Below are 14,599 nucleotides of genomic sequence, written 5' to 3'. Positions count from 1 at the left end.
GTTTATCCTTCTTCTCTTTACCTCCTCTTTCTTTTAAAATAGACATGAGATCAATTTGATGTGATGTCATGGTTAATGAATGCCTTGTAGTAATTGAAAAGCTGCCATGTTTCTCAGACACATCGTGGTGTGTCGACCATCAACCCTTTTGACAATTAGATCCACCTCTGAAACATGGTGCTACCGGCGATCACACCAAAGCTGGCAAGCAGCCCACAGGGAAAGAGACACCTCACACTGTCACACTCACTGTGTCCTGTGTCTCTTGTCTCAGGGAGTTCCTCGGCCAGGGGTGGATGAAGACAGACAAGACGGAACGCACCCCCTACATCATGAAGACGAGCCAGCATTTTAATGATGTACGTGACTGTAGTTCCTTACCAGTCAAACCACATCATTAACCTCGCACAGAACTGCTGAACCTGAACCTCAGCCCCTTCATTCAGTCTTGACCTTTCTTTTTTGACAAATACATTCTCTTTCTCTCTCCTTTCCCCTTTCTCTCTCCCTCTCCAACACACCCACCCCCACCCCACCCCCCGCTCTTGATTGATGTTGCAGATGAGCAACCTGGTGGCATCCCAGATCATGACCCACACTGACGTGGGCTCCAGGGCCAGCTCCATAGAGAAGTGGGTGGCCGTGGCCGACATCTGCCGCTGCCTCAACAACTACAACGGCATGCTGGAGATCACCTCCGCGCTGAACCGCAGCGCCATCTACAGACTTAAGAAGACCTGGGCCAAAATCAGCAAGCCGGTCAGGACCGTTGGCTTTCACACACCTCTTTGTTTAGCTATTTAGGGACTTCTGTAAATTACGGAATTAACACAAATCAGTTTGGGCTTTTGAACCCACCATTGTGCTATGCTTTGTCATTTTTTCCGACACAAGTTTGGATTCGCTGTTTTATTTATACTGTTTTGCGTATTCCCTATTCACTATTTTTCTGTGGACAGACTAGAGCATTGATGGACAAGCTCCAGAAGACAGTGTCTTCAGAGGGGAGATTCAAGAATTTGAGGGAGACTTTAAAAAAGTAAGACTGAAAAAAAGTGTTTCATTGTTCAAATGACATATACATTTTGATCTGTTTTTCAAAAACAACATGCAATATACTTTGAATAATCCCTCTGATGTTTGTGGTTGCTCTGTCCCCCAGCTGTAACCCACCCTGTGTGCCCTATCTGGGAATGTACCTAACAGACCTGGCCTTCATTGAGGAAGGAACTCCAAATTTCACTGAGGAGGGACTGGTCAACTTCTCAAAGATGAGAATGGTGAGTCCATCACTGAACCCAGTTTCCATAGTGATTCACTGAGCAGACCGCAGAATCCAACAAAAGGGAAAAAAGGCAGGGTTGGGTAGTTTAAAAAATGTCAGCTTTTAAAACCACAGTTTGAACTGTGTTTGAATTGTTCTAAGACTTAATGTTCATTGTGTAACTGTTCTGTTTCCCGCCTCTCCTGTAGATATCCCATATTATCCGAGAGATTCGCCAGTTCCAGCAGACACCATACAGGGTAGATCACCAACCAAAGGTAACTTACAGTCATTATTTCCTTCGTCCACTTTTGGGACGGATTTATTATGTTCTGTGTGCTCTGTTGTTTACACCGTGACTGTTATGTATATACTGTAGATAGGTGATAGTGTACAGGTATTTTCGAGGGGGAGGGATTACATGGCGCATATGGCTGCTCCTATTAAATGTCAACATTGTGATGGTAATATGTATAATGTTCATGTTTCACATCTCAGCCCACCTCTTGATTACTTCATGACAGATCCTTGCATTTTCATATAGTTATAAAATCCATGCTGGTGCTCTCATTTCAGAGCTTTTATAACACTCATGTGGTGTCATCATTTATCCTCAGGTCACTCAGTACCTTCTGGATAAAACCCTGATCATGGATGAAGATACTTTGTACGACCTGTCCCTCAAGATCGAACCCAGGCTCCCTGCTTGAGCCCTGGCAACTTGTGTCGAGCTGCTCCTGACAGGATCGTCAAGGAGGGCTGGGAGGAGGCCTGGGGGTCTCTCAGAGGGTGGAGAATACTGGAAGGAGATGGACGACTGTCAGCTGGTCTGGGCAAAGTTAGGAAAGGGAGATAAAAGAGAGAGACAGAAGATTGTCTAGAGGAAGGATAGAGGCCTATTGTATGTATGAGGGGCGTCTTTAAGTGCTAACGCTTGCAGAGCATTCCAGTGGAAGTGGCCATAAGGAAGGAGAGGATGGGAGAGACACCAGAGTTAGTGGCGTCTTATCAGAGAGCAGGAAATGCATTTCAAACGTCATTACCATAACTGCTTGTCTGATAAGAAAAAAAAAAAAGATTAAGAAAAACAAAAAGAAAGAAGAAAGAAATGTAGCATGTACAGACGTAATCCAAAATGGTCCTTTCAGTTTGTATGCCAACTTTTGTATGTCTATTTGTTGTGCCATTTCCAGCGGTAGCGGTAGTAGTTCCCAGATCTTTGCTTTCATGGGTTGTTGAAGTTGACTGCTGAATTTGACTTTGCATGAGCTAGACCATGTGGATGTGAGTAAACCTTTCCATTTAGATCTATCACCTTCAGTCCCAGGCAATGATTAAAGTTCACAGGTGATGACCCACCTGCAAACATTGAAATTTTCCAGTTTGTTGTTTTAAGTGAAATTCATTTTGCTAGGTGAAGCTTAATGCAGTTTGATTTCCCCCATGAGAGCTTACCATAAATGGTAAAAACAAACCTTTATGCGGTGCCTTGTCTTATGCCTAATCAAATTATGCCTGCCTGTCTTTCAGCACTAGTCTGAATGACAATAAAACAAACCACCACAGCCACCAAACATTATCTCTATTTTGGTATTATCTAAAGTAAACATCATCAACCGTCCCCTTCACAAACAGCAAACAAAATCCAACGTCAATATTCTGTTACCACCAACAGTAGTCATGAAAATACAGTGAATGTAACGCAGGTGCCGTGTGTATAGACAGAGTGATGCGCTAATGACATGGCCTTTCTTCTAATATCGATCGCGGATCATTCCTGTCTGGCCCCGGGGGGGCACAGGTTGCTGTTTGAGGTGCGGCCCTTTTCATGTGTCTCTCAAAAAGCTGCTGTGAAACACTGATGAAAGTTGCATGGGTTCACCAGGGGCTTCAAATGGCCTTTTGATCCGAAGCCGTTTATGACCCGCGGTCCTCAATCCACGCGTGAGCATGATCTGTCAAAAAGGCACCTACGATCAGCTAGATTCAATCCAAACGTAGAATTCTAATCAAGTCCAAGTGTAGCAAGTTGTTGTAAAGAAGCGTATTCGGGTCACAGATTTGCATTTACCTTCAAGGTGCGCAGGCTGTTTAAAGTACTGCATATCATTACTCCAAAGTCTCCCTCTAGTGGTTAGAGCAGACCAACACACTAATGAGGATTGAGCACCAACTTTCTGGTGAACGACGGCACTCTTGTCTTTTCCACTTCAGAGATGAATAACAAAATAATGCATACTGACATTAATGTGTTAGGTGGTCATTAAGTCTTCTAGAATAATTTATCAGACAGTTGCATGCAACGGTAAAGACATATTTGCATGAAAGAGATTTATTTTGCAAGAACAATGTAATGGGTTTCTGTTGCTGCTGTGTATTTAACTTGATCTCTGAAATCCTTAAAAAAAGAAGAAACAAACAGGAAGACGCTGCCTCTGTCCTGACAAATGCATTTTCCCAAAGTAGTATGTTATTTGCTGTCATGTTCAAGGTCTGAGCAGATGAAGGGGTTTGGCATGTGATATTGTAAAATACCACTATGCATCATGGGAAATGAGTTAATCAAATATCCACGGCCCATCTCCCTGTTTATGGCTGTTTGACATGAAGGAGAACCAAGACTGATGTGTCGAACGGTAAACTGCTAGAACACGGTGGCATCAGGAAGGGCGCACTTTTTCCGCAATGTAGCGTCGCCTGTCTTATGAGACGAGTGTGGTGTATTTATTTCGTAAAATATTTATTTGACCCTGTTTTGTATATAGTGCATCCAACATGAGTTTATGAAATTATGTCACTTCTGTTGTTGTTGTTGTTATATGATACTTTAATTTTGCAATTTATTATAAATGACCTTTCGACTCTGCAAAGTAGTTAAGAGAAAAAAAATGTAGCATATTTTTCATGGTTCTATTATATTTCCTCTTCATTTTTTATCAGTTTTGTGTGAAGTGTAATGTGGACACTGCATTAGTGCTCATATACGCAGCATGTCTGCATGTGGGATTTTCCTGTTTTTTCCTGTGCAAGACCTCTTTTTTTTCTATATTACTTGTGTGAAAGTCCTGTTTCATGTTTCTCTCTTCTCTTTCTTCTATGACACAATGTACAGCTGAAGTACAGTGATTCCATGCTCATGTCAATTAAAATGAAACAAAAAATGAAACATTCTTCCCATCCATTTTGCCTCAGGTATTGAAACACATAATACAGTGTCAATTATCAGTGCAATTTGTAACTAAAGTAAAGAAAAAACAGAGACTAAGAGAGTCACCATTCAGATATTCCCAGAACCTTGTCCACACAGAATTATACATATATTTCTAAGTTTTACGGTTAATAACAGCCATTACATTATAATTCATCACTCTGACAGTGTTATCAATGTGGAGTAGTGTAATTCATCTTTTGAGATAGACATGAAAGTAGTTGATAATGGGTGAAGGGACCGGCATTTGAGATTTTATAGTCAATAAGGATATGCCATAGTCAATAATTCAATGTATCTTATACCTAGTTATAATTGTTACTTTTATTTGGATTCAACTAGCATGTAAGCATTTCCTGGGTGAATATACTTGGTTTTGACCTGGGGAGTGAGGTGTGACACTGCTCTCACCTTCCCCCCCAGGTCGAGACAAAGAGCCTTGTCTCCATGGCCTATTTGAATAGACGGTAACACCCCTTAAACTCAGCATTTGAGAGCAAATCCCTCAACAGATAATTTAGATAAGCTAAGGTGAAGCGCTGTGAGGGAGTGTGAAACTTCGGCCTCTGTCTCAACAATGTGTGGCCACCCATTGTTCAAGAATAAACCTGGATCCATGACTGACACAAATGACACAAACTGAGTCTCCAATATATGGTATAAAACTAAATACCATTAGGAGTCAATGTGGTTTTGTTCTCGTTAGCGTTTATTCCAGGGAGGGGTGCCCATCTCAGCCTGTTAACAGTCTATCGTGTTTCACTGCTAGTGCAGCTTAAAGCAGTACTTGACATGGCATGTGTTTTCTCAGCTTGAGTTTCAGCTGATGCCTCAACTGATGGCCGCATCCGACAGCTCACTAAAGCTGCAGGGAAAGAGTGAAATGGCCACATTTAAAATCAGACTTAAAAGGCATCCCCTCAACAAATGGTGCGATATAACTCTAGCCACACGATGCGCTTTGGATTCCATACAGCAGACTGCTGCCAGTGAATGGACCATAATCTGTATTAGATGACAATAAACAGCCTCCTTGATTTCCTCCTCTGTTTGGTGAAAAGATCTTGCTCTTTGTTTTCACACTTTCTCCCTGCTTTCTTTCTGTCTCTTATTTCTCTCTGTCCTTCTCTTTCTTCTCTTAACCTCTCTAATTCTCACTCCTCTTCTCTCCCTTTCCCTCTCATTTCCCAATCTCTCTCTTTCTCTCCCTTTCTGTTCCTATCCTCCTCTCTACCTCTTTATCTCACTCTTCCTTTCTCCCCCCCCCCCTCTCTCTCTTTAATCCGCTGGAGGAGCAGAGGGAGGAAAGAGGCCCGTGGAGCAAGGGCTTTGGCATTACAACAGATAATGCCACAGATCTCAGGTTTCTGCTGTGCACATACTACTCTCAGTCTCAACAATACCTTTACATGGGCACATTTAAACAGACATGGGCGAAAAAACTCTTTTAGTTTATCATAATGCATTGTGAATATCTTTAGAGGTATCTGATCTAAATAAGAACTCTTGACATATAGGTCTGTATGTATGCGTTTGTGAAGGTATAAATTAGACCTCACCACATGATTGAGACTAGATGACAAGTACAGTCTTCTCATGTAAACACTATAAAAAGGTAACATGTGTTGAAGGAACACACGCATGTAGTCACCTGCAACTGAAAGCTCTATGTAGAACAGTTACAGTATGTATGGCCATTAAATGTTATAGCCACACGTAGGCGGCCAATAATGACAGGTTGGTGTTAGACCCCCCAGGAGCAGCACTGTAGTGTGTGTGTGTGTGTGTGTGTGTGTGTGTGTGTGTGTGTGTGTGTGTGTGTGTGTGTGTGTCTAGACTGAGACATAGCTGAGCAGCTCAGCCCACCTCGCGGTCAGGCCAATCCAGCCCACGACAGGTGAAGAGGACAGGACGGAGGACAGGGGACAGCCGTAGGTGTAGAAGGACCTGGAGGCTTTGACCTGGGAGGGCACTCAAGGACACAAAGCCTGAACAGGCGGGACCTACGTAGGCCCTGACATGCTGACAGTAGAAATAGGATTGGCTGCCTGGATGAGCTCTTATCCTGAGCCCGGTGATAGCTCATTCCACAGTGCACGCTGGACTGTGTGGCTGTGTGGAACGACTCCTCCGTGTCTCTCCACGGATTCTAGGAACACGACTCTGCTCCTCCTTTCCTCTCTTCTCTCCTCTCCTCATCTCTTCTCCTCATCATCTGTAAGGTATGCTGTTTTTACTCCTGTGATGTACAGCTGCATTATTTGACATTAGGTTTTAGTATTCAAGTGTTTTTTGATTTTGTAATTAATTAATGAGTAATGGGTATATATGGTGTCTGGTCTATGGATTAATGGAGTGATTTGATTAATAGTTCAGAATTTCAATTTATTAAATTTAATTTAAGTAAAGTGGGCAAACAAAATGCATCCTCCTACATATGAAACATCTTAGATGTCTGGCAAACCTATTTTCCTCCTAGAATTAAACATACACCGCCCTCTTTGTTGGATGTAGACTACACTTCCAGACCTTCCCATGCCAAGATATATGGATTTTCTGGCACATTCTCTACCTATTGCCATGAAACTCATTCATTACCCAGAATACAATGCCCCATTCACCCACGGCCCTGCTCCCAGACGGTCAGCCTCCGTAAGTCCTTCTGACCGGTCTAGAATGTCACGTTGGATCATGTGGTCACTGGGGCTTATGCCAGCAGAGCCTTGGCGCACTAATGCTTAATCTAGCCCGCCTGCTATTAATACTGCGCTTTCTACCTACACCCACAGGGGGCCGCCTCTCACCTTTGGCCATGGAGCCAGACACCTCTTTGCCATCACAAAAATAGCAGCCATAGTCTGAAGGTAGACGTTCAAAGGCAATCATAGGTAGTCGCTGTTTGTAAATACATTTTTTCTAGAATGTTCTGTTTTGGAAGTGTTGCCTTAACTACTGCTTGTATGGCGGTCATGGATATGGATAAAATTAAATTCAGGTTCATGCGTTCTGAATGCAGCTTTCTTATGTAACAGAAATGGTCCTGAATTAAACCAGTGAGCCTTAATGCAGCTCTAGTAAGCCCAAGGTCAAGGTGACAGTTTTCAGGGAAACCCAGGCTTCCTCAAATGCTCTCAATTAATTAACAGCAAATAAACATACAGTATGTCCTACAATGGTAGGAATTGTCAGTAGCTTACTGATTGGATGTAATGTACCGCTCAAACATGTCCACAACACTTTAGCATTTTGTATTATTAGTCATCTCCAGCTTGAAGAGCTTGAATTCTACCTGTACACGAGTAATTGCTTGCTGGAAGTAACTAAAAAATGATCATATATAATTAATTATTGTATCCTTTTACATACATTACAACCATGTCTAGTTTTATGTCTGTCATGACCTTTAATCAAACAACCAAAATGGTGGAAAGGTATGATTCACATTTGGAAACATGCTTAAGCATGTCATGTACCATATCACAGTGACAGATACAACGCCTGTGAGTATTATCTCATTACCCCACATGGACGCCATGTGCACCCAACCAAGTGGGACAGTGGGATCACAAAGAGTTTCATCTTTCACTTGGAAAACACACAAATGTCACTGGTCTCATTTGTAATTGTCATCTCACACAACCTTCAGACCTTGATGAGCAGCATTGTTCTGTTTTCTGTAAGGATAGGCGCGCTCTACTTCCAAAATAAAGGCGATGTGGATAAACTGGTCAAAATAAATAAGCAATGAGACAAGTTTGAGAGTGCGGTTTTTTCTACTTTAAGTTAACAGCATTGTTCTGTTACACTCTTACAGTAGCCCCAGTGTTGGAAGAACTACCGGGTGAGGATGGCGAGCTCATTCACACGCATGATGTCTGGCCGTAACACGGCCGTGGTGCTGGCTAGCATTGGAGCGTCTTCGCTGGCCACTGGCTACCTGCTGACCGACTCTGGCGTCACTGCTCAGGAGAGGATGAAGTTGTACCCTCCCAGGTATGACATGATATGAAGTATATGCAACAACAAGATATTATCTGCAGATTTCTTTGGTAGAAAATCAGCTTTGGTAGTTTTCTTCAAGGCGCAGGTTAATTACTCGTGTCGTTTAGCCAGGAAACTATGTGCAGCTAAAAATGTTTGTAGGTGCTGAAATGACACAGACTCCGGTGAACACTGAAACCTTAAAAGGGACGCTTGAATGAAGCAGTGCCAAGTGTTTCCTGAAGCGCCCCTGACACACTTGACTCCACTCTCAATCACTCCTTCTGCCAGCGCACGTCACAGCACTCCAACACACCCACCAGGCTTTGCATGCGATGCAACGTGACCTGATTTACACTCACTAATGGCAATTCATCAACCACCTTTAAACATAGATGTCATGACTCGCACGTCAACACTTTGTGTCTTTCGACGCCCTTCATACAATGTGTTGAAGTTATTTTTAAAGGGAGGAAGAGGAGAAAACTTTTGTTATTGCTGTTTGGTTTCTTTTAGAAGTTGGTTTGATGATGCCTGTGGGCTGCAGTTTGCAAAACAATCCCACATATCCTCAGATTGGACAGGAAATTCATCTTATTACTCTTTAGCCTGCCCTGATGCCTCTTAGCCTCTGTGTTTTGAACCATGGCCTGATATCTTGAGGTGTCTTTGTATCACAAAACCCTTCTAGAATTTGTTTTTGGGCCATCGTCACACTCCTTGGTAAAGTCTAGGTCTGGCCGGAGAGTTTCAAGCATTGCTCAAACGTGTTGGCAACCTTGTTTAGCTTCGAAGGTCAGAATAATTTGGCAAAGCACTGTAAGCTGACAAACAGCCAGAGAAAAAAGCACAGAGACAATATAACATAAATTGGTGCGCTTAATGGATGACAAGTGATGAATTATCTACTAGGTATTAAATATTGATTATTTATTTGGCTTAGGTGTCACGTATCTCCCAGTATTCATAACATTTCCTATTATTATAATCCAACTATTATACAAAAGTACGTCCGGATAATATCTTAGGTGTTACAGATGACCTCAGACATTCTCCCTCTTTTCTGCTTGTGACAGCGCTGACTTTCCAGACCTGCGCAAACACAACAATTGCATGTCTGCTGCTCTGACCCCGGCCATTTATGGGCGCCTGAGGGACAAGATGACCCCAGCTAGCTTCACCGTGGACCAGTGCATCCAGACCGGGGTGGACAACCCTGGGCACCCCTTCATCAAGACTGTGGGCATGGTGGCAGGAGACGAGGAGTGCTATGAGGTGACTTGACAAACACTGGCCACTATCGCATCAGAATCACACGACACTGCATTACATCATGGGGTTGGGGTAGGCCTTGGTTCTAGACTGGATCTGATTTGCCATGTCTGGGCCAGAGGAAGGAGCTACAGGGCTGATCGCTCTATAGGGAGGATACACAGTATGGAATACTCAGCTAACAATCATCCTCATTCCATTACTATGTCTACATTGGAACTAAAAGTTCCTGTGATCACCCACAGGTGTTTGCTGAGCTGTTCGATCCAGTCATCAAAGACAGGCACAATGGCTATGATCCCCGGACTATGAGGCACCCCACTGATCTGGACGCTTCAAAGGTAAAGAGCATCCTTTTCTTCCCCATGAGTTAGTAGGTTTCAACTCTGCGTATGTTCAAAATGGCACTTGTAATAGTCATAGCTTTCATTTACAAATCAGAGCAAGTTGTGATTCACTTTATACCTTCAGTATAGTCTAAGTTACATTGGATATAAATACTCACTCATTTATGAAATATGTACTGTGTCTGTGGCAAAATGTTCTGTGAGTCTTACTTGTTCTTAATTAGCATCAGTGATGTGCAGCCACTTTATTTGTCTTCTCTGTTACCCAGATCCACTCTGGGATGTTCGACGAACGCTACGTTCTCTCCTCCCGTGTGCGCACAGGCCGCAGCATCCGTGGCCTGAGCCTGCCCCCGGCGTGCTCCCGCTCCGAGCGCCGCGAGGTAGAGCGCGTGGTCGTCACGGCGCTCTCCGGCCTTAAGGGTGACCTGTCCGGACGATACTACGGTCTGGCTGAGATGACTGATCAGGAGCAACAGAGGCTCATCGATGTGAGTGTCACCTCAGATTGGTCATGTTCTAGTGGTTATGTCCGACAGGTCAAACTCACTCATGAGGACCTATAGTAAGCATATTACGGAATACATGTTCAAAATAACTGTAAATAAATTAAATATATATATTTTATTGTCATCAGGTGACAAACATCCCCTCTACAAATGCAGCTCAGATATCAATTACTTTGAAAGTTATCTTCAGTCATATGGAGGTCTTAGAGGAGATTTCCTGTAGTAAATGCCATGAGTTCAAGTGCAACATAATCCTTTGACATCGACACCTTTAACCGCTGATCACCCCCCCTGCTTTCTTTTGTGCTGGCCCGGCTCAGGAGCACTTCCTGTTTGATAAGCCTGTGTCTCCTCTGCTCACTTCAGCTGGGATGGCCAGAGACTGGCCTGATGCTCGGGGCATTTGGTAAGGCTCAGGTAGCTGAATAGAGTAGAGTAGAGCTGTCCCAAGACGTAACTGACCCTAGAACAGATGGGGTCTTGATGGACTAGATCTGGAACAGATAAGGGTCACATTCGTTACAGACTGAGCAACTATCTGAGCTGTTTTTCATTCTCTGCTTTTTTAGCCACATCCAGTCAAACCCTCTTACTCCCAGTTCTTGACTAGGTCCTTGATTTATGGATTTAAGGATTCAAAATCAAGGCTTTGTAAATCCCAAGACAAGATGTAAAGTACACACTGTAGTTGTACACACTGTAGTTACTGTAAGTGCGCTTTAAATGTAAGTTGTGCTGGAATGGAAGCCCTGCAGTAGCTTCCATTCAAACAAAGACACACCCTCTAGTTCCTCCTCTGCTCACCCTCACGTCCACCGTGATCCTTACAGCCATGCTTATCACCTCATTCCTCTCCTCTGTGTCCTCTCCTCCTGGTCTATGTCTTGTTGGTGTTGTCTGTCCACCTCTGTCCCTTCCTACTGGTCAATCTGGTGTAGGACCACTTCCTGTTTGACAAACCTGTGTCCCCGCTGCTGACTTGTGCAGGGATGGCTCGTGATTGGCCAGATGCCAGGGGAATCTGGTATGGTGCATGAGATTTGCATCACCAGGAGACAGTTATTGTACGCATGCCGTGTGCGTGTGGGGTGAGAGGATGTGGGAGTTTAACTCATTCAACATTTAGTGAGTTTGTCCTGGATATATCTTCATTACAACTTCCTCACATAGGCACAACAATGAGAAGACATTCTTGATATGGATCAATGAGGAGGACCACACCCGCGTCATTTCCATGGAGAAGGGCGGCAACATGAAGAGGGTGTTCGAGAGGTTCTGCCGAGGCCTCAAAGAGGTACGACCTTTCCAAAACTCTCCACCAACGTCGTAATGAGGGGAATATTTTTGCCCCCTTACTTCCTGCTCAAATCATGTATTTATTTCAATGGAGTCTCTCTAATCACGGCAGAGTTCCCTAACACGAGGAGCAAATGTATAGGATGCCATTGTTTACCAAGACGATAGGTCGAGTTGATATAACCATGTCAGTGATGTTGTGATATGTAGATAGTGACGTAATTCTGTACTGTTTTGTGTTAGGTGGAGAGGCTGATTTCAGAGAGAGGCTGGGAGTTCATGTGGAATGAGCGCTTGGGCTACATCCTGACCTGCCCCTCCAACTTGGGCACCGGACTCAGGGCAGGGGTGCACGTCCGCCTGCCCAACCTCAGCAAGGTCACATTCTTAAACTAATTTGACCATGTTTTCAGCATGTGCTCTGAAATTAAAATATGGGAGCACAGCACTACAAGTGTTTGATTATGTATAGTGCCCTGGAAATAACATTCATTGATAATTGTGCTATATAAGTAAATAACATTGAACAGATCTGAACTGACCATTACCATTGTGTTACTAGTAATTGTATTTTAATTTTTTCTCTCTCACCATATACAGGACCCACGCTTCAACAAGATCCTGGATAACCTGAGACTGCAGAAGAGAGGCACTGGAGGTGTGGACACTGCCGCCACTGGTGATACTTTTGACCTCTCCAACCTGGACCGTCTGGGCAAGTCTGAGGTAAATAAGTTCCCCTGTGAGAGGATCCCTCTGCTTAGCCAAGGGGGGGTAATCTGAACTGGCAAGAAGATCCTCCAAATCCTAGTTGGAAGGCACTGCCATACTGTAGTGATGGCTGATACGTCTTAGTGACGATCGCTAATCTGTACTTCTTTTGGTCATTCTTCTCCAATTAAAGGCTTTACAAAATGTGCTCTATCAATTTTCTTTTCCAAGTGTTTTCCTAGCTGTACATTTGATTCATGATCACTTTATCCACATTACCTGATTTATGCAGTACAACCTCTAAATGTATTTTAATTTTTTTTTGGTTTTAGGTGGAGCTTGTTCAAACTGTTGTTGATGGTGTCAACTACCTGGTTGAGTGTGAGAAGAGACTGGAGAAAGGTCAGGACATCAAGATCCCCACCCCCCTCTCCAAGAGATGAGTGGAGATTGTAAATGTCTGAGCTGTGAGGTCAATAGGTCCTCCTTCCACTCATGGAAATACTGAAGGTCTTACTTGAACAATAAACTCAATAAACTATTCTATTAAAACGTGCAGAGATTTCTTTCAGGGATCATATCCACCAAAGGTTTTTATGGGGAATCAAACTGTTTAGTGTTATAGTACCTTGCCATCCTTTACAATGTTGAGATATTCATTGTTTGTGCAAAATGTTAACAGGTAGGAATTGCTTCTAGTTACTCTAGTCTCCTACAGTACTCTTGTTCTATTCTAGTACAATGGTTCCAGTTTGATGAGAAGAGAAACAGAGAGTAAGTACTTTGATGAAAAAGTTGGATGCCTTGGCAAGGAAGGACAAAGTATCAGGAAACCTGTCAAAGAGGCCATATGGACCAAGAGCCTTGTATCCCAACTACCCCTCCTAATCAAGCCATCAGCCCACCATGATCTCTTTTGGCACTCTTGGAGCTACTATAGCAGCCAATACAGGACTAAGCTCCTTAGCCTGTGGCTAGACTGCACTCAAGAAAGGATGTCACCCATTTCAATAAGGGCAACTGGGCTTAAAATATCTACCAATGAGAGTCAAAGCACAACGACTAAACAACTGTCGCAATGAAACGTTTCTCTTATTTCACTCATTGTTCATGCATGAGATGCTGGCTCTCTAAATATACCAGGGAGGTTATGTAAGAGGTATGTTTGGTTTTGAATAAAAAAATATTCATGTGTTCGTCCAAACATCACCAAATCTTCTCTTCAGTACTCCCCAGAACCTTTAAAGCCACAAACCTAACACCTCAGATAAGAAAATAGTCTGGCATGGTAGGCTGCCTCTACTTATTTTTAATGTCATCAGCCTTACAACAAACCAATTTGTGAAAACCTCTTTCAAGAGACATTTCTCTTTTATTGGTTCTACATTTCCTTTGTAGTTCTGTGTACTGTAAAACCCAATACAAATATAGGGGTGAAAACTCACAAAAACATAATACCAATCCATCAAGGTTCATGGACTAAACTCAGACAGAGGAACTTTAATTAACATGCCTCCATTCTTTCAATACAGTTCTCTTCTCGTTACTATATACGTCTGTTTGTTGATTGGGGTGAAATTACTCCAGTATGCCCAGTCCCACCTCCATGACCCCAGTTCCCTATGCAGTCTCGGCCTGGTCCCTTCATTAGAAATCTAATAGACTTCCCGAGGTTAATTTACCACTCCAAAAGCAGATTAATGACGTGTATCTAATAATGCCATTAGTGCTCCACAGTGGATGACCAGGTATGCTCACAGAGGGGGGAAGAGCTGATCAGTATGTGTGAAGAAGTTCCAGTGATCCAGATAGTGACTGAGGACACGTAGCGCTTTTGAAATCAATCCAGAGTTTGTATTTATAGCGGAAAGCTGAACGCCATCCAAGCCCTCTGTTCTTGTTAGCACGTGTGGAAGGCTTGTGGAACCATTGCAGAGGAATGCTTACTCACAAGATCACTACGTGGAGGACGAGTGGGACATGGCAGGCTTGTGTTACTACTAAGAGGCTG

The 14,599-nt window shown here is 43.3% G+C and overlaps 2 protein-coding genes across 5 annotated transcripts in view; both read left to right on the top strand.

The window, feature by feature from the left end:
* Positions 1–4,430, top strand: part of rasgrf2b (Ras protein-specific guanine nucleotide-releasing factor 2b) — a 58,804-nt gene extending 54,374 nt beyond the window's left edge. For both annotated transcript variants that reach the window (XM_031570567.1, XM_012828563.2), the window contains exons 22-27: positions 275–359; positions 562–759; positions 960–1,039; positions 1,163–1,280; positions 1,474–1,542; positions 1,882–4,430. In XM_031570567.1, coding sequence (XP_031426427.1) covers positions 275–359; positions 562–759; positions 960–1,039; positions 1,163–1,280; positions 1,474–1,542; positions 1,882–1,974 — 643 coding nt within the window. In that variant the 3' untranslated portion in view covers positions 1,975–4,430. The remainder of the gene's footprint in view (positions 1–274; positions 360–561; positions 760–959; positions 1,040–1,162; positions 1,281–1,473; positions 1,543–1,881) is intronic.
* A 2,065-nt stretch (positions 4,431–6,495) lies between these two features.
* Positions 6,496–13,140, top strand: ckmt2b (creatine kinase, mitochondrial 2b (sarcomeric)). Of its 3 annotated transcripts, none has more exons than XM_031570565.2 (10): positions 6,496–6,694; positions 8,287–8,465; positions 9,530–9,728; positions 9,971–10,066; positions 10,342–10,563; positions 11,569–11,669; positions 11,752–11,875; positions 12,121–12,255; positions 12,478–12,603; positions 12,921–13,140. In XM_031570565.2, the coding sequence occupies exons 2-10, from the start codon at positions 8,320–8,322 to the stop codon at positions 13,029–13,031; spliced, it is 1,260 nt and encodes a 419-aa protein (XP_031426425.1). In that variant the 5' UTR covers positions 6,496–6,694; positions 8,287–8,319; the 3' UTR covers positions 13,032–13,140. The 3 variants fall into 3 exon arrangements, with proteins under 3 accessions (XP_031426425.1, XP_012683971.1, XP_031426426.1); XM_012828517.2 differs by having other exon boundaries at positions 6,497–6,694; positions 11,520–11,605; XM_031570566.1 differs by lacking the exon at positions 11,569–11,669 and adding an exon at positions 10,902–10,987 and having other exon boundaries at positions 6,498–6,694.
* The last annotated feature ends 1,459 nt before the right edge of the window (positions 13,141–14,599 follow it).

The sequence above is a fragment of the Clupea harengus genome, chromosome 7 (assembly GCF_900700415.2).
Source record: "Clupea harengus chromosome 7, Ch_v2.0.2, whole genome shotgun sequence".
Taxonomy (NCBI): Eukaryota; Metazoa; Chordata; class Actinopteri; order Clupeiformes; family Clupeidae; genus Clupea; species Clupea harengus.
This window is presented reverse-complemented; position numbering and strand designations above follow the sequence as displayed.